Here is a 19321-nt window from a genome sequence, read left to right as displayed (position 1 = left end):
CTGCTCCGTGGTCGCTGCGGCCAAGGGAGCCACCAGTCACCACTGACCTTTCCTGGTTGGTTCCCGTAGTACCTGCACCAGAAGTTATTGTCCAGATGCTTTAGGAATCTTCTGGACCTGTTGGTGCCAGCTGTGTGATATTCCCAGTTGACATCTGGCAAGTTGAAGTCCCCCATAAGGATAAGGGCAGATGACTCAGAGGCTTCACTTAGTTCCTTAAAGAATAAGTCATTAGTGTCACCATCCTGGCTGGGTGGCCTTTAGTGACACCCACGACAGCATGCACTTTATTTATCTGTCTCTTAATCCTTACCCAGAGGTTCTCAACTTTGCCATCACCAACTGCCAGCTCCATGCACTCCAGCCTCTCAGCTACATGCAGTGTTGCCCCCCACCTCTCCTACCCTGCCTATCCCTTCTGAACAGCCTGCAGCATCCATCATGGTGCACCAATCACAGGATTCATCCCACCAGGTTTCATTAATGCCAATTATATCATATCCCTGGGACCGGGTCAAGGCTTCTAGTTCATCTTACTTGTTCCTCATGCTGCACACGTCAGTGTAGAAACACTTCAAGTGTGGTTGGTTGTGGCGCAGTCTGAGAAGTATCACTGCCAAGCACCTCCTCAGGTTTTGGTGTCCATCCCACTGCTCATCACTGACTGGCCTGGTACTGCCCCCTTCCCCCTTCCAACTGAGTTTAAAGCCCTGACAATCAGTCCTGTTAACTCCTGAGCAAAGACCCTTTTCTCCCTCTGTGAGAGGTGCATTCCATTGAGTATCAGAAGATCTGGCAAAGGACTGACTATCCCATGGTTGAAAAACCTGAAATTCCATCGATCACACCAGTCACTTAGTCATGTGTTGAATAGTTGGGCGTGCCTGTTCCATTCTGTATTCCTGCCCACTACTGAAGGGATGGAGGAGAAAAGTGCTTGAGCACATGAGCAATTGACCAGCCACCCCAAAACTCTGAAATCCCTTTTGATTTGCTTAATACTACTTTTTCCTATTTCTTCCCTGCCAACATTAAAAACCAATAGCAGGTAATAGTCAGAGCACCTTACCAGCCTGGGGAGTTGTTGAGCCACACCTCTTACCCTGGTCTCAGGAAGGCAGCGACTTCCCTGTGGGTTGGGTCAGGCTGGGACATGGGGTCCTCTGCTCCCTTCAGAAGGGAGTCACCTGTGACAGTTACCCTTCTTTTTCTCTTTACATGTGAAGTTTTAATGGGTTTTCCAGGTTTCATGTGGGTTTCTTAGAGGACCCCTCCTTCCCAGAAGGGTCTTCATCAGTGAAAGCACAGGGTAGTTGAGTAAAGTCCTGATGGACACTGCTGCTTTTCTGACTCTGCACTAAGTCACTGGAAGCTCAGACTTTTTCACTGTTCTCTCTCAAGACTATTCACATTTTCACTCATAAAAATTAGGAATTCTACCCCTAAAACCGTGAGTCACCAGATGTGAGGGTAGAAAATAAAAAGCACAGAAAAAGTTATTATGAAGACATGCTAAACCTTTCCTCTGCAGCCCAAGCTCTTGAGAGTCATGAACTTTTCCATTAACAGTGGATGATATTTGACATTCGCTGTGAATGTCAGAGCTGCCACAACCCAGCTCCCGTGTCCCCATGGCAGCAGAGCAGAGCTGGCTGCTTGGCAGCACACGGGCAGAGGTTCTGCTGCTCACAGCACACTCAGCCAGCACAGACCAGAGAAAGGAAATGCACTTAAATTGGGGCAATTTTTCAAAAAATTGAGTGGCTTTGGTTACTGGAGTCTGTCCTAATTTTAAGCTGTTTTTTTCTTTTTTAAACAGAGCCCACATGCCCATCGGCAGCAAATGTCCAACAGCAGCTCCATCACCCAGTTCCTCCTCCTGGCGTTCGCAGACACACGGGAGCTGCAGCTCTTGCACTTCTGGCTCTTCCTGGGCATCTACCTGGCTGCCCTCCTGGGCAATGGCCTCATCATCACCACCATAGCCTGGGACCAGCACCTCCACACCCCCATGTACTTCTTCCTCCTCAACCTCGCCCTCCTTGACCTGGGCTTTATCTCAACCACTGTCCCCAACTCCATGGCCAATTCCCTCTGGGACACCAGGGCCATCTCCTACACAGGATGTGCTGCACAGGTATTTTTTTTCTTTTTCTGTGCTATAGTAGAGTTATATCTTCTCACCATCATGTCCTACGATCGCTACGTTGCCATCTGCAAACCCCTGCACTACGGGACCCTCCTGGGCAGCAGAGCTTGTGTGCACATGGCAGCAGCTGCCTGGGCCAGTGGGTTTCTCGTTGCTCTGCTGCACACGGCCAATACATTTTCACTGCCACTGTGCAAGGGCAATGCTGTGGACCAGTTCTTCTGTGAAATCCCTTCAGTCCTAAAGCTCTCCTGCTCATGGTCCTACCTCAGGGAAGTCAGGCTTCTTGTGGTTAGTGTATTAGTAACATTTGGGTGTTTTGTTTTCATCATACTGTCCTATGTGCAGATCTTCAGGGCCGTGCTGAGGATCCCCTCTGAGCAGGGACGGCACAAAGCCTTTTCCACGTGTCTCCCTCACCTGGCTGTGGTCTCCGTGTTTTTCATCACTGGCACATTTGCCTACCTGAAGCCGCCCTCTATTTCCTCCCCATCCCTGGACCTGCTGGTGGCAGTTCTGTACTCAGTGGTGCCTCCAGCAGTGAACCCCCTCATCTACAGCATGAGGAACCAGGAGCTCAAGGATGCTGTTTGGAAACAGACAACTGGATTTCTTCGGAAGATATAAACTGTCTCTATCTTCTTCTACATATAAGTTGTAGTCTAACTCATTGCACGTTCTTCCTCTCTGCAGTATTTTTTGTGTCCAGTTGTGGTTTTTTTATTGTGATAATGTTGCAATTCCTTTTGTAATGCATTGCCTGCTTTTCTCACTGAGTGGCTGTGTCAATGAGGAGCCCTGCTCTCTGTGTTTAAGCAAAATAAAGGGCCCTTTAGTGAACTTTTTTCTGCTGACATCCTTCCTTCACAGCCTTTTTGGACCTGCAGGGTCAGTTCCTGTGTGCACGGGTGGAAGGGTAAAGAGCCTTCACATGGCAACACTGACAGGGAGCACCAGTGCTTGGTCTTCCAGAGCTGTTCTCTTTCCTCTTCAACACTCTCCTTCTGATCCCTTGTGTTGGTGCAAGGCCTGAGTGCTCTGGCAGCTTGGTCACTACGACTGCAGGCGGGGACAGGCAATGGGCACTTCTGTGACAGAACAGTCCAAATCAGAACTCCAAATCAGAACTCCAAATCAGTCTTTTCATAAAGAAAGGTGATCTCTTCAAGGTAGTACCTGATGGTTTATATCTTCTTACAACGTTTCTCTCAAGCATATGCCTACAAAAGTGTCCTGCAGATGAAAACACCAGTGTACAGCTGAACAGCGTGTGTGTGCAGGGCTGGCACACAGCAGTGTCCTCTCACAGACAGGCTCCTGCCAGAGACCTGCAGGACCAGCAGAGCAGCGTCTGGGCTGTGCCCAGGTTTACTGGACACCCTGGGGAAGCTGCACCAAGGGCATTGTCATGGACTGGCCCATTACAACCTCCTGCTGGGCTCAGGGCCTGTCTCAGGGAATGGCCAGCCCTGCCCAGCCTCTCTCCTGGCCCGGACCCTGGCAGAGCCTGGGGCAGGGCTGTCTGTGACCCCACAGCTGACACGGCCTCTCCAGCAGCTTGGAGAGGCTGCACAACAGGAGAGCAATGGGGTGACAAAGCACCAAGGACTGATGTGGGCGTCACACTGGGAGACCATTCCCCATCCCGAATGTACCCTGTCCTGTGCTGAGCCTGAACCATGGGGCTGTGGGACCATATGTGGGACAGCAGGGCTGGGCTGTCACAGCACAAGGTGCAGACAGGGGCCACAAAGCAGCTGCCAGGGGAGACAGCAAGAACAGGTACAGGCAAGGAGTTCATGTGCATCGCTTTTGCTGAGCAGGGATGCCTTTGGGAAAGGCAAAGCTCACCTGGAGTTGGTGGCTGCAAGAAAAGTCAAGATCAAAACCAAGAACTTCAACGGCTGAGTCAGGGACTATGGCTGAACAAGGGAAATGTGGGGCTGCTGCTGAGTGGGATGGGGAGTTTAATAACAGCAGACACTGACACTAGTGCTGAGGGACTCAATGCCTTCTGTGCCTGTGTCTGTACTGAAACACCCTACCAGGCCTCTGTGCTCTATGAAGGGGCTCAAGGAGGAGAAAAACACATCTTGGCAAGAACCTCAGGAAACCCCAGCAGGACAAACACCAGTGTCTGCCCCTGCAGGGGACTCACCCAGCAATGGCACAGGCTGGGGCTGCCTGGCTGGGAGCAGCTGTGGGAAAGGTCTGGGTGGGCAGGGATCTGGACAGGAGGCAGCAAGGGAGGTCACCAGAATGCTGTGCTGTGTGACCAGGAACATGGCCAGGAGATTGAGGGAAGGGATTCTCTGGAATTCTCCATCCAGATCTCAGATCCCAATTCAGGAAAGATGCTGACAAGCTGGAATGTGTTGAGGAAAGGGCCTCAGGCCAGCCAGGAACTGGAGCACTTTTCCTGTGAGGAAAGGCTGAGGGAGCCGGGCTTGTCCAGCCCAGGGAAGGGAAGGCTGACAGGGACCTCATCACAGCTTGCCAGTGCCAACAAGGAGGTGATGGAGAATACAGAGCCAGGCTCTTCACTATGGTGTGTGGTACAACAAAAAAATAGTGGAGGTGAAAGAAGAGAGGTTCAGCCAGGAAATAAGGAAAACATTTTTTTTCCCCCAGGAGCTCAGTGCTGTCTCAGGTCACCCAGAGAGGTTGAGCAGTCTCTGTCCTGGGAGGTTTTCAAATTCTGAATCAAGCCTTGAACACCTTAGTCTGAAGCAGTTTGTCACAGGTTGGATGGCAGACTGCTGAGGTCCCTTCTACCTCAGTTCTCTTATGATCATATGATGATGTTGGGCTCTGTTTCTAACTGGAGCAGAGCAGATGTCTATGGGGCATCAATCCTTGTGTGCTGTAGGTGACCATCTAGACCAACATCTAAAGCAGTGAAGAGAGGTTGATACCTCAGTGTGACTCGCTCTGCACAAACTCTGAGGAGTCCTGGGCAGGGAAGGTTTTGGTGGGATGGGGCTCTGTGCAAGACACAAAATTATCTTGCCTTAATGCCTGTAGGCCCATCGAATGTCAGTTAATATCAATGAAAATTAAAATAAGAAGAACTGCAGACAAAGATCCAAAGCAAAGGAAGGTTGGGGGTTTTTTTTAAGTCTTCGCGGTATTTTCTTTTCTTTGAAAAGGGAAGTGTTTTCCTGAACTAGGAATGTATTTGGGACACAAATGTCTTCAGTTACAGGGACACAGGCACGTGGTGCCGGTGTAGATGCCCCGGGAACACCTGCTCAGCCCCCACCTGCAGCTCGCAAGGTGGTCTGGTCTCCCCCAGGTCCTTTGTGGTAGATGCCAATCCCAGACCAGCACCTCAGGGACACTGGGGCCCCTAAAAGTGACACTGGCTCTTTATGGTCAGACAAATAATGTCTGTCTGGAAAGGCGCACAATTTTACATTTTTGGTTTACATTTCAAAAAAGAGACAATCACATTTTCATCAACTGGATAATTTGAGTACTTTTTAAAACTGGCAGTGTATTCCCACCATGACAGAATGGGTATTTCCAGTCTGTACTAATGGCAAGAGAAGAAACTGATCTTCCGCTGTACTTCAATTACCAATACCTATTGTTTCATTTCCCTCGTCATTCAGGAGTTTCTACCTCTACTGAATAAATGTCCATGTCTAAGGACACCTTTCAGCACTGTTTCTGGACATACACCTTTCCCAGGGCTCTCAGTCTCCCTTCTCAGCTTTCTCTTCGATCATTCATATTCCTCACTGCTGTCTGGTTTCTGCTTTGAGCTTCAGGGAATGAGAAACTCCATTTTTCAGAAGTCTGGTGAAGACATTACTCAACATTTTAATTGTGTTTATACCTATTCTTTCCTATTTCTTTGTCTAAAACACTTTTTGTACAGATGTCCCTTGTGGACAATGGGCCTCATTATATCCTTAGACATACAGTTGAGGAAAGTGTTTCACTGCTTATTAAATTGTGTAGTGGTTATGTTTTGTTTGTTGGCCTTTCAGTGCCTGTCTCTAAGGAGAGCAGGCAGGAGCTGGTGTACAGGAGCTGCACCATCTACCTGCAGACCTCAGTGAAGAAGTCTAATGTGAGGAAAAGTGATGTAAGTCCCAGGTGGCCAATGAGGGAACTCATGGGATTTGGGGGATGAGAAGTGAGGTTGTCCATACAGTGTCTGACCTCAAGGGTCTGCTTCTTCTGCCTGTCCAAATGTCTTTAGGAGACCCTGTGGATCAATGTCCATTGTAGAATGCTGCTATCACTTCTTCTATAAAATAAAAAATACCATTGAAATAAAGAACTCCTTTATGAAATTTTCATCATGAAGTATCCCACTGAAACCTCTCCAATTATTTGTACAAGTCTTGAAGACTTGAAGAAAATCACAGGAAGAGATATGGCTCATTAGGGCTTTTTGTATTTTAATGAGCCCCATGGTGTATTTGGTGCTGAGCCCATGAACCTCAGACACCAAGAACAGACTGAAGAATCTTCACAAGAAGCCCAAGTCAGGAGCAAACTCCAAAGTACCTTGAAGCATTAATGGGTCCCACTGAGAGTCCTTACTGAAAAGCCTCACCAAGGACTCATTAGAGCAGATAATCGGAGGCTGTGATTGCATCAGGTAAAGCCAAAGTGCAGCAGCTCTGATGCTGAGAAAACCCTTGGTTTTTTTGATGAAGGAGGATGGTCAAACCTTGACCTCCCGCACCTAGGAAGGGAGATCCTGTTCCTCATGTGTGTCTCAGGGCTCTTGCTGGGAATGTGGGGATTGCGATGCCAAGTGAATGACAATGGTGTGACACCTCCATGTCTCTGTTGGGGCATGCAAGTGGGCAATGAGGCCCCATGGCCATGATGACAATGTGTTTCCTCTTAGGGCTCAGTGGCAGTGACATCAGCCATAGCCAAGGGGACAAAGACCTTGGGTCTTTCAGGGACATTCAGTCTCACCCTTGGCCATCTCCACTGCAGGTCATTCTACACTGTGCCAGGCCTGTGGCTGTTTCCTCACAGGCTGCAGGCACCCCATGCACTTCCCCACCTTGTTCTCACCCCAGTACGTCCCCGCCTGTGCTGCTGTCTCTCCATCCTCACCAGCTGTTGAAACACAAAGTCATAGCTGATCCAGACTCCCTCTGAATGACCACAGCACTGCGCTCAGAATGACATTTCTTTATCCTGAGCTCCACTCTGGACCTCCAGAGCCGCAGTTTCTGATGGTTTTCCTTTCTCATGCTGTTTCCCACTACCAAAAAAAAAAAAATAAATACCACCATCTTGGAAAGCGATTTTCAAAATTTCTCAAGCTACTGCTAGTCTTTCTTGTCATGGTTTTACCACAGCCACCAACTAAGACCGTGATAGCTGCTCACATCCTGCTCCCAGCCCCCCAGGAGGGATAAAGAAGGGAACTGGAAGGGTAAGGAGAAACTTGTGGGTTTAGAAAAAAAATAATAAGAGAATAAAAATAATAATACACCACTACCAAAAATGTACTGATACTAAAATATAGATAAAATATATGATACCCAGTGCAGTCCCCCACGTAACTCCAGTTGTGCTGAACAGCCAGCACAAAAAAGGGAACGCCCTGGTCCCAAACAGCTGATTCCAGCATGAGAAAACAAAAATGTAAATGCAGAAAAGCCCAAGGGCCAACTGAAAAACAATAAAACATCATAAAACTGAACTAACATCAAAATCTCAATGGAATGGAACTTCCAAACAGAACTAACCAAATTAGCCAGAAAACCTGAACTATCTAGCTGGAAAAGGCATCTTCAGCTTTATATCGAGCATGACACTAATGGTAAAGAATAGCTCATTGATTGACCTGGATGTCAATCAAGGTGCTGTCCTGTCTGTGCTCCCTCCTATAATTTGTACCTGCAGCTGGACACCAAAGAAGTCATTGGTATCACTGACAACAGCCAAGGTAAATTAAATAGAGATAGATAGATAGATAGATAGATAGATAGATAGATAGATAGATAGATGTAGTTTAAATTAAGAAAATATACTGAGTGCAATCTCTCATGTAACTCCAGTCACACAGAACAGCCAGTCCTGGAGAAGGGAGCACCGTAGTCCCAAACAGCCAATCCCAGCAAGAAAGAGCAAAAAGGCAAAAGGCAGAAAGGCCCAAGGGCCAACTGCAAAATGGCAGAACAGCAAAAGGCCGAGCTAACATTGAACTCCTGACAGAATGAAAGTTCCGAATGGAACTAACCAAACTAGCTGGAAAACCCAAAGTAATGGATGTAGCAACATATAAAAGCCGGCTCCAGCTTTATACCGAGCATGACGCTAATCATAGGGAATATTTCACTGATCAGTCTGCATGTCAATCTAGGTGCTGTCCTGTCTGTGCCCCCTCCTACCCATTTGCACCAGCAGCTGGATGAACAAAGAAGTCCTTGGTTTCCCTGACAACAGTCGAGATATCAGTGAGTTCTGACAGTCCTTTCACACAAAATGGCAAACACTGTAAAGCTGCTAAAAGAAAAAATTAACTCTGTCCCAGGGAAGAAGGAATGTTATCTCATTGTTCTCATGGTAAATCTAAACAAACAACTGTACTAGCTATGAAGGAGAAGAGACTCAAAATGCATGAAGAAAATTGACTCAATTTCAGTAAAACCAGCATGTTTCCTCAGCCTCCACTTCAACAGGCTAAAGAAGTTAGGGTCTCTCAACATCTCCACACACGACCCAGACTTTCACTGGCCACGTGACAGCTCCTTCGCATTCCTCCAGAATGGGGAACCTCACTCTGGAACATGACACTCCAGATGTGACCACACCAGTGCTGAGTCAAGATGAACAATAGGTGTCCTTGTCTGGTTAGCCACACTCCTCCCAGTGCAGCCCAATAAGTTCATGGTCATATTCCTGCTTAGCACCACTGAGAACTGACTGAAGAGCCAGGCTCAGAGGGTTGTGAGCAGTGGTACAAAGCCCAGCAGGAGGTACAACGAGGAGTACTGAAGGACACCATATCCCTGCCCAACATCTCCTCCCAACAGGTGTCTCTTGGGTCCCTGGAAACATCACAGTGATAAGGAGGAGGGCATTGCCTGTATAGGATGAAGGAGATGGGGTCTGGAATGAGGGTCCTGGGGCAGTTTCTCCTGGGTGTTCATGCAGCAACAAGCTGGGCTGCATATTTGGACAGAGGGAGGCATCCTGAGGGTCCCCAATGGGCATGGGGAAGGTCTACAGTTTCCTAAGTACTGGTGGGGACCACAGAGGCTGCCAGCCCTACAGAGGAGCCAGGAGAGGCCTTATCCTTCCTGTGGTCACAGCTGGAACCCAGTTCTCCAGCTCAGACCGGCTAAAGAGCCTTGCCTAGGGGAGATTTTTGGGGTAAGGGTGACACAAGGGGTAGGGAAGGTTGTCTTAAGGATATGTGCTGGGCATCAGTACTGAAGTGCCAGCGTAAAATGATGTGACTTCTGGATCAATACTTCCTTCAGGGAAGACACAGGGTCCCAGACTTGCTTTCCATACCACCCATCAGTAGGGACAATGGCACTGAGAGGTGGCAAGTGGTGGGCAGCCAGTTCCCAAGCCTGGTGAAGCACCAGGACAGCAAGGACTCCTGGATCTGCACCCTAAACTCTGGGTATTATCTTGGAGTAGATGAACACCAGCATTTTTCTCTCCAAGGCATTGCCAGCCCAGGTCAGCTCCTGTCTGATCTGCCCCCATCCCTTCTCTGCTCTGGCCTGGTGCTCCTGGCCCTTCACCTGTGCTTCCCACAGGGCCCCAACCTGGCAGTGATGCTCTGCAGAGCAAGTTGGCTGCAGGAACATAGGTGACACTGGCTGTGCTGATCAGTGATAGAGGCAGATGCAACTGGATGGGCTGCACTGTCACTGAGCTCTTTCCCATGGGTCTAAAGCTGTGGAAGGGGCTCAGAGCATTTCTCATTACTCGGGATGTTCTCCATTGCCCACACCGGGCTTTTACTGAGGGAGATGTTAATCATCCTCCACTCGCCATTGCACAATCTTGCTGGGTCCCCACGGCCTCCTCTGGGATAGCAGAGACCTTGTGGATACTGTTCTGGTTTTAGCTGAGATAGAGTTAATTTTCTTTCTAGTAGCTGTGGTTTGGATTTAGTATGAGAAGAATGTTGATAATACACTGATGTTTTGGTTGTTGCCAGATGTTAAAAGACTTTTCATTTTCCTATACTCTGCCAGATGCAGAAGAATTTGGGAAGGAGCAAAGCTGACCCAAGCTGTATATAAAATGAAGTTGTATGGAGCTCAGATACCACTACTTGGAAACAATTGGTGTTATCGACAGTAAGTGATTTCATTTTGCATCACTTTTTGGAATATTCCATTATTATTATCATCATCAACATCATCATCATCATCTCTTCCTTTGCTGTTCTACCAAACTGTTCTCATCTCAATCCATGATTTTTTTTCCTTTCCCCCATCTCTCCCCCATCCCACTTGGGGAGGCAGAGTGAGTGCGTGATTGTGTGGTCCTAGCTGATGGTTGGGATTACACCACAACAATCCTTTTTGGTGCCCAACGTGGTGCAAGAAGAATTTGAGATAATAAGTGATTGAGCAGAGCATATTAAAGGATTTATATCTTTTAATAGTTGTGGGTCACAATATTGATTCATCTGTTTTTGATATTAGTTTATTTGATCTGAACTCTGCTCCTGTTTTTGTGGTACAAGTTAAAAATGGGTGCTCAAGTTTGCACCTTGCTGTGTGCTGCAATGATTATTGATGTTTTGCCTGGGAAATTTGTTATTAGAACACTGACCTTGAGTTTTTGAGCTGGTATTTGAGCTTTGTAATGAAGACATTAGTGTTCTTTGGCCACAATCATGTGGAGATAATTATAATTACACCTCTTCTTCCAACTTTTTTTATGGAGGAAATACAGAATAGCACCTTTGCTGCCTTCTTCTGTGATGTTTCCTCCTTCATTACAATAACTTATCAGTAGTACGGTGAACAGCCTTGGGTAGTTAAAATACTTCTATTAGTGTTTCTTGAGAGTATTGTTTCTGTTTTGTCAAAGATTAGCAAGTAATTTGAGAATATCATCCAGATATCTGCCCCAAGGCTGAGAGTATAGCATCAGCAAATACCTAAGACCATGTGTGCCTCAGGTGCTTTGGAACTCCACCCCTGAACAAGAGCAGAATCCTGAAAAATGGTAAGATATTTGGAAGAAGTGTGGTGTCACCCTGGCAATTTTGGGGATACACAGATCACTGCAGTGTGCTGGAGCCTGGCCCATGACTACCAAGCCCTGTTCAACACTGACCAGTACTCCCAAGGGGAAGAGAGGATGTCCCATCCTCAACAGATGGGATGAGGGATGAGTTAATTCTGAACATGACATGCAACCTGTCGCAACAGGTGTGAATTAACTCTGGGTGTTTCTGTACGGTAATGTGAAGTGAATGACAGTCACTCCAGAGGTCCAATTCAATTATGAATTTACTAAAAGCACTTGGTGGAGTACAAATGACAGCGATTAGTGACTTGGCAAAAGTATGTTATAATATCACAAAACTTGTCAATACATTGACAGCAAAAACCCTTCTAAAAATAGTGGACTGATGACAATTAGTAACTGTAATGCAAAGCTTAACAAGACTTTAGCAGTAGAACTTAGAATGATATTACCTTAATTTGTTCAAGAAAAAGGAAAAGAGAGAGAGAGGGAAAACTAAGATATCAGAGAGAGGGAGAGTAAGATATCACCCATCCACAGGTCTATTGATCCTGTAATGTCTTCTAGAGGGGTGGACACATTGAAGATTTGGTACACGCCACCGCCTCATATCACACGTGAGGTGTTTTTATAACCCAGTTCATTTACATGCGAGATAGGAGAGGACGGTTCATCTCCTCCTTCTGTTCGCTCTTCATGCTAATTAGGAAGACTCTTCTGGAAATAGGTCTGGGGTCTTCAAACTAGGGAAAGTTCACAGTATTCAACAGAACTGAGGTTTTTCCCGTCAGGAGTAGCTCTTTGTTAGTGGCTACTTCTGGTGGTTGGCTGTCCAACAGAGGGTTCATCTCTATCGTTCCGATTAGGCCATGAGGCCTTTCACAGCAACACTGTTAATTGCCTTTATCTTACAAGGTGTCTGCCTCCACAGCCATCTATTGTTTTCTCCCTAAGTAATAAAAAGCAGACATTAAAGGCATAACATAGCCCTTTGTTCTGCTAAGGATGTGGGGGAGCACTTCAAAGTTGCTAAAGAGGGTCTCTGGATCTGACAACAATGCAACAATAACTGCATTTCCTCCACCCCCTGCCACAGGTCCTGTTGCTACTCAAACCCTGATGACAGGCACTGCAGATGGGCCAGAGGACAACCCTGTGCCAGTACCAGTTGCATCTGTACAAAAAAAGAAAGCTGGAAGTGAAAGTTGGCCCATTTAGTAAAGGATGATGAAAAAGCAGGACCACCACAAGAATGGGAGGAGGAAGAAGATGAGATGGTAACCTCCCAATCTCTATCCCTGACTTAGCTGTGAGACATGCAAAAATATTTCAGCCATCGTCCAGGAGAGCACATGATCATTGGTTTGCACAGTGATGGGATAATGGGGCCAATAACCTGGAATTGGATGTCTGTCTACGGAAGGAGGTATTGACAGCTTGGATGTCTGTCTAGGGAAGGAGGTATTGACAAAGCAATTGGAAAAGTGGCACAAGGCCTCAGCCTCTGGAGTCCACTCCTGTTGGGCATAAAGGAAAGGTGTCCCTTCAAGGAAGAATTTAACCATCCTCTACTAATGGCTTTGAGGGAGCACAGGCAACCAGGAATGCAGCAAACAGGGCCAGCAAACAAGGCTGAGGCAGTTAGCATGTCAGTTCATGTGCAAGGGCAAGCGGCAAGGGTGAGTGGGGAGGATCCTATCATTTCAAGCGGAGACTAGAACCTGCTAGCAAGGAGCTAAGTACACCAGGAGGCATGGTATCCACCCAGAGAAGGGCCGTACCTTCAGTGGCCCTCACAGTCCCTCTGTTTGCGAGAACTGATGTAGCCACTGAAACTGAGTTTGGGAGGGAAGATGCAGCTGTCCAGGTGCCTGTATAAAACAGGTATGAAGCCCTGGAATTGGATGGGCAAGCAGCTGATGCTGCTGGAGAAGACTCTTCTGGGAAGGAGGCATCCTCTAAGCAATCCAGGCCCCACATGAAAACACAGTAAACCCATTAAAACCTCACATGTTAAGAGAAAATGAAAGTTAATTGTGATAGGCAACTCCCTTCTGAAGGGATCAGAAGGCCTGATATCCTGACCCAACTCAACACACAGGGAAGTCACTACCTCCTTGGGTCCAGGGTAAGAGGTGTGACTCAACAACTCCCCAGGCTGGTAAGGTGCTCTGACTATTACCTGCTATTGGTTTTTAATGTTGGCAGGGAAGAAATAGTAGTAGTATTAAGCAAATCAAAATTTATTTCAGAGTTTTGGTGTGGCTTGTCAATGGCTCAGGTGCTCAAGCACTTTTCTCCTCCATCCCTTCAGTAGTGGGCAGGAATACAGAATGGAACAGGCAGGCCCAACTATTCAACACATGACTAAGTGACTGGTGTGATCGATGGAAGTTCAGGTTTTTCAACCATGGGATAGTCAGTCCTTTGCCAGATCTTCTGATACTCAATGGAATGCACCTCTCACAGAGGGAGAAAAGGGTCTTTGCTCAGGAGTTAACAGGACTGATTGTCAGGGCTTTAAACTCAATTGGAAGGGGGAAGGGGGCAGTACCAGGCCAGTCAGTGATGAGCAGTGGGATGGACACCAAAACCTGAGGAGGTGCTTGGCAGCGATACTTCTCAGACTGCACCATGGGGTGAAGGGCACAACCAACCACACTTGAAGTGTTTCTACACTAACGTGTGCAGCACGAGGAACAAGTAAGATGAACTAGAAGCCTTGACCCGGTCCCAGGGATATGATATAATTGGCATTAATGAAACCTGGTGGGATGAATCCTGTGATTGGTGCACCATGATGGATGCTACAGGCTATTCAGAAGGGATAGGCAGGGTAGGAGAGGTGGGGGGCAACACTGCATGTATCTGAGAGGCTGGAGTGCATGGAGCTGGCAGTTGGTGATGGCAAAGTTGAGAGCTTCTGGGTAAGGACTGAGAGTCAGACAAATAAAGTGCATGTCGTCGTGGGTATCTGCTATAGGCCACCCAGCCAGGATGATGACACTGATAAGTTATTCTTCAAGGAACTAACTGAAGCCTCCAAATAACCTGTCCTTGTCCTTATGGGGGAATTCAACTTGCCAGACGTCAGCACACAGCTGGCACCAACAGGTCCAGAAGATTCCTAAAGCATCTGGATGATAACTTCTTGGTGCAGGTACTACGGGAACCGACCAGGAAAGGTCAGTGGCGACTGGTGGCTCCCTTGGCCACAGCGACCACGGAGCAGCCAGGTTCAATATCTTTGCTAACGGGAGGAAAACTGCCAGCAAGACCTTAACAGTAGATATGAGAAGAGCAGACTTCAGGCTGCTCAGAGAACTACATAGTAAGATTCCCTGGGAAGAAGCTTTTGAAGGTGTTGGGGTCCATCAGTGTCGGTCACTTTTTAAGTACCACCCACCAAAAGCACAGGACCAGGCAATTCCAAAATGCCAAAAATCTAGCAGGCAATGCAAAGACAGATTGGGTGAGCAGGGATCTTCTTTTTGAAATACAGCGAAAAAAGAAATTACATGGTCAGTGGAAGCAAGGTCACACAATGCGGGAGGGCTACAGAGATGCTGCTCACCACTGCAGGGAGGAAATGTGTGCTGCCAAAGCTCAACTAGAATTGAAGCTGGCCAGTACTGTGAAGAACAATAAAAAAGGCTTTTTAAAATATGTCAATGGCAAAAGGCAAACTAGAAATAACATTGGCCCATTACTTGATGAGCATGGTCACCTTATTAACAGAGACATGGAGAAAGCCGAGAAGTTTGATGCTTTCTTTTCCTTGGTCTTCCATGCTGAAGATCGACTTGGGGGCCCTTGTAGCTCTGGGTTAGAAAACCATGGCTCCAAGAATTATAAACTCCCAATCAATCATGAACTTGTACAGGATTTGCTACCCCAGTTAGGTCCCTACAAATCGATGGTGCCTGATGGGATTCATCCAAGGTTGCTTAAAGAGCTGGCTGACTGCTCTGTCCTTCAGGACTACATCCTAAGGGACTCTGCCAAACAGCCTCCTAAACAGATCAAAGTCTGCCCTTTGGAAATCTGAAGTAGCAGTTCTGCTGACCACCCTCCTTACTTCCCCAGGAATAGAAAGCTAGATCATTTCATGATTGCTAAGCCCAAGTTGACATGTAACCAACACATTGCCCATGAGTTCTACTCTATTCATAAACAACAGGTCCAGTGGGGCTCCTTTCCTGGTAGGCTCACTGAACAGCTGTGTCAGAAATTCACAGACTCACAGAATGTCAGAGATTGGAAAGGATCTCAAAAGATCATCTACTCCAATCCCCCTACCGGAGCAGGAACACCCAGATGAGGTTACACAGGAAGGTGTCCATGCGGGTTTGAATGTCTCCAGAGTAGAAGACTCTACAGCCTCCCCGGGCAGCCTGGTCCAGGCTCTGGCACCCTCACTGGGAAGAATTTTCTTCTCAAATTTAAGTGGAACCTCTTGTGTTCCAGCTTGTACCCATTACCCCTTGTCCTATCATCGGTTGTCACCGAGAAGAGCCTGGCTCCATCCTCATGACATTCACCCTTTATATATCTGTAAACATTAATGAGGTCACCCCTTAGTCTCCTCTTCTCCAAGCTCCAGAGCCACAACTCCCTCAGCCTTTCCTCACACGGGAGATGTTCCACTCCCTTCAGCATATTTGTTGCCCTGCGCTGGACCCTCTCCAGCAGTTCCCTGTCCTTCTTGAACGGAGCGGCCCAGAACTGGACACGATATTCCAGGTGTGGTCTCACCAGGGCAGAGTAGAGGGACAGGAGAACCTCCCTCGGTCTACTAACCACAACCCTTCTAATCCACCCCAGGTACCATTGGCCTTTCTGGCCACAAGGGCCAGTGCTGTCCACCAGGACCCCCAGGTCCCTTTTCCCTACGCTGCACTCTAACAGGTTGTTCCCCAACTTATACTGGAACCTGGGGTTGTTCCTGTCCAGATGCAATACTCTACACTTGCCCTTGTTATATTTCATTCAATTATTCCCCGCCTGTCCACGTCTCTGGATGGCAGCACAGCCTCTGGCGTGTCAGCCACTCCTCTCAGTTTGGTGTCATCAGCAAACTTGCTGACAGTCGCTCTATTCCCTCGTCTAAATCGTTAATTAATGTATTGAATAATACAGGCCCCAGCACTGACCCCTGAGGCACTGCACTAGATACAGTCCTCCAACTGGACTCCACCCCATTGACCATGACTCTCTGGCTTCTTCCCTTCAGCCAGTTTGCAGTCACCTCACTACCCGGTGATCCAGACCACACTCCTTCAGTTTAGCTGTAAGGATGCTGTAGGAGACTGTGTCAAATGCCTTACTGAAGTCAAGGTAGACCACGTCCACTGCTCTGTCATCATCCATCCATCTTGTTATGTCCTCATAAAAGTCAATGAGGTTGGTCAAGCATGACTTCCCCTTGGTGAAGACATGCTGACTGCCCCTAATGACCCTCTTATCCTTGATATGCCTTGAGATGGCACCAAGGATAAGTTGTTCCATTGGTTTCCCAGGGATGAAGGTGAGGCTGACCAGTCTATAGTTACCCAGGTCCTCCTTCTTGCCCTTTTTGAAGGCTGTTTTCCATACACTGCAGGAGTCTACTAGACTGCTTCCTCTCTGCTGTGTTGTATTTCCGGCAGACATCTGGTAGGCTGAATTTCCCCACAAGAACAAGGGCTAGCAACCAGGAGACTTTTCCCAGCTACCTGCAAAATATTTCATTTGCTTCTTTGTCCTGGTTGGGTGGTCTGTAACAGATTTACTCTGCCTTTAGGCATAAAAATATAATAGGATTGTTTAGGGGCATCTGACCTTGTTTGTGTCTTAATCTCACTCTTGGAATCGTTTTTGAACCTTCCTGTGCAAAGAGCAAATATGGACAAACAGGTACAAGTAGGCTGTGCTCTGAGGGGTTTTGGCATCTGTGCTTGACATGAAAATGTGTTTTCTGCTGGCATAAGATTTTCCACTGTTGGAACTGGAATTCAAAGGAAATAATGTGGACCTAATGCAGCTGAGGAATGGGCTTGATTTTCCCTGAACTAAATCTGTCTTTTAGATGTGTTGGCAGTTAAGAAATGTCCTCCCGTGCCTCCTGTGCTTCTCCAAGTAAAGCAAATGGGAATTGGTGCCTGCTGAGAAAAATCTCATGGGTCAACATAAAGGCATTTGTGGAGTGGGGGAAGGAAAAAAAACAAAGCAAAACAAAACAAAACACCAAACTAAAAAAAAAAAAAAAATAAAAAAGAAGACACAAAAAGCAAAGGCAACATGCAGAAGCAAAACAGAAACAAAGGATGTTTATTCTTTGCTTCCCATCAGCAGACCATGTCCAGCCACCTCCTGAGAGGCAATGATTCAGTACATGTAGCAGTAACTTTGGAAAACTAATGTCTCAATAACAAATGTCATCCCCTCTCTCTCCCCACTCCTTTCTCTTGGCTTTTGTTGCTGAGCATGATGTCATATGGTTGGAATATCCATTTGGTCAACTGAGGTAAGTTGTCCCATCTATGTCTCCTCCCAAACACCTGCCCACCCCGAGCTGACAGCTTTTGGGGGCTTGGAGAGACAACTAGACACAGCACAATGATGTTCAGGGGTGTCTTGCAACCTACGTTATTTAGGATTCCATTATTCTTTTCCTTGGAGAGCTCTTTCAAATCAGAATACACGGAGGAAGAAGAATAAACAGAGAGGCAGAAGCAGAGATATAAAATGCCCCAGTGTAAATACAGCACGAGGAATGTTTCTCCTCTCAAACCCTTGGTAGGAAATCTATTAGATAAATTTGATGAAACCAGCTTAGTTTTATCTGCTCACACACTGCACCACAAGGGGGGTGGTGGCTGGGTATGATGTCATGTGGTCAGTTGTGTCTCAGGAACTCATAGTCCAGTAGGAAGCCAATGGCTGTGGAAGGGACTGTGATGTCACTTCTGCCTCTGGAAAGGACAGACCTACAGCAGGAACAAGGATGGGAAAGGGACTGTGAGGTCACACATATGAGACAAGCAATAGAGCCCAAGCAGCATGGGTTTATGAAAGGCAGGTCCTGCTTGACCAACCTGATCTCCTTCTATGACAGGGTGACCAGCTTAGCAGATGAGGGAAAGGCTGTTCTGGGGGAGTGAATCCATCATGCAGGTTGTGGATGTTGTGTACTTGAACTTCAGTAAAGCCTTTGATACCATATCCCACAGCATCTCCTAGAGAAGCTGCAGCTCATGGCCTGGATGGTGTATCTGCAATGGATAAAGAACTGGCTGGATGTCTGGGCCCAAAGAGTTGTGGTGAATGGAACCAAATCCAGTTGGTGGCCGGTCACTAGTGGTGTTCCCCAGGGTTTGGTATTGGGGTCAGTTCTGTTTAATCTCTTTATCAATGATCTGGATGAAGGGACTGAGTGCACCCTCAGTAAGTTTGCAGATGACACCGAAATGGGTGGGAGTGTTGATCTGCTGAAGAGTGGGAAGGCTCTACAGAGGGATCTGAACCAGCTGGATCACTGGGCTGAGACCAGTTGTGTGAGGTTTAACAAGGACAAGTGCCAGGTCCTGCACTTGGGTCAGAACAACCCCAGGCAACGCTACAGGCTCAGGAAAGAGTAGCTGGAAAGTTGACTGGCAGAGAGGGATCTGAGGGTGTTGATTGACAGCAGCTGAACATGAGCCAGCATGTGCCCAGATGGCCAAAAAGGCCACCAGTACCCTGACTTGTATCAGGAATAGTGTGGCCAGCAGGACTTGAGAAGTGATCATCACCTTGTACTGTGGTCAGTTTTATGCCCCTCATGACAAGGAAGATGCTGGTGCTGGAGAGAGATCAGAGGAGGGTGGCAAGGCTGGTGAAGGGGCTGGAGCACAAGTCTTATGAGGAGCAGCTGAGGGACCTTGGGGGATTTAGTCTGGAGATAAGGAGGCTGAGGAGAGACCTTATCATTCTCTACAACTA

General features: G+C 47.4%; 1 protein-coding gene across 1 annotated transcript; it reads left to right on the top strand.

The window, feature by feature from the left end:
* Window positions 1–1733: 1733 nt before the first annotated feature.
* LOC135577589 (olfactory receptor 14A16-like) lies at window positions 1734–2926 on the top strand. The gene has a single exon (XM_065047724.1). It carries the CDS (start codon window positions 1844–1846, stop codon window positions 2774–2776), a length of 933 nt encoding a protein of 310 aa, XP_064903796.1. The 5' UTR covers window positions 1734–1843; the 3' UTR covers window positions 2777–2926.
* The last annotated feature ends 16395 nt before the right edge of the window (window positions 2927–19321 follow it).

The sequence above is a fragment of the Columba livia genome, unplaced genomic scaffold (genome assembly GCF_036013475.1).
Source record: "Columba livia isolate bColLiv1 breed racing homer unplaced genomic scaffold, bColLiv1.pat.W.v2 Scaffold_102, whole genome shotgun sequence".
Taxonomy (NCBI): Eukaryota; Metazoa; Chordata; class Aves; order Columbiformes; family Columbidae; genus Columba; species Columba livia.
Note: the sequence above shows the minus strand (reverse complement) of the source record. Positions and strands in the feature narration are given on the sequence as shown.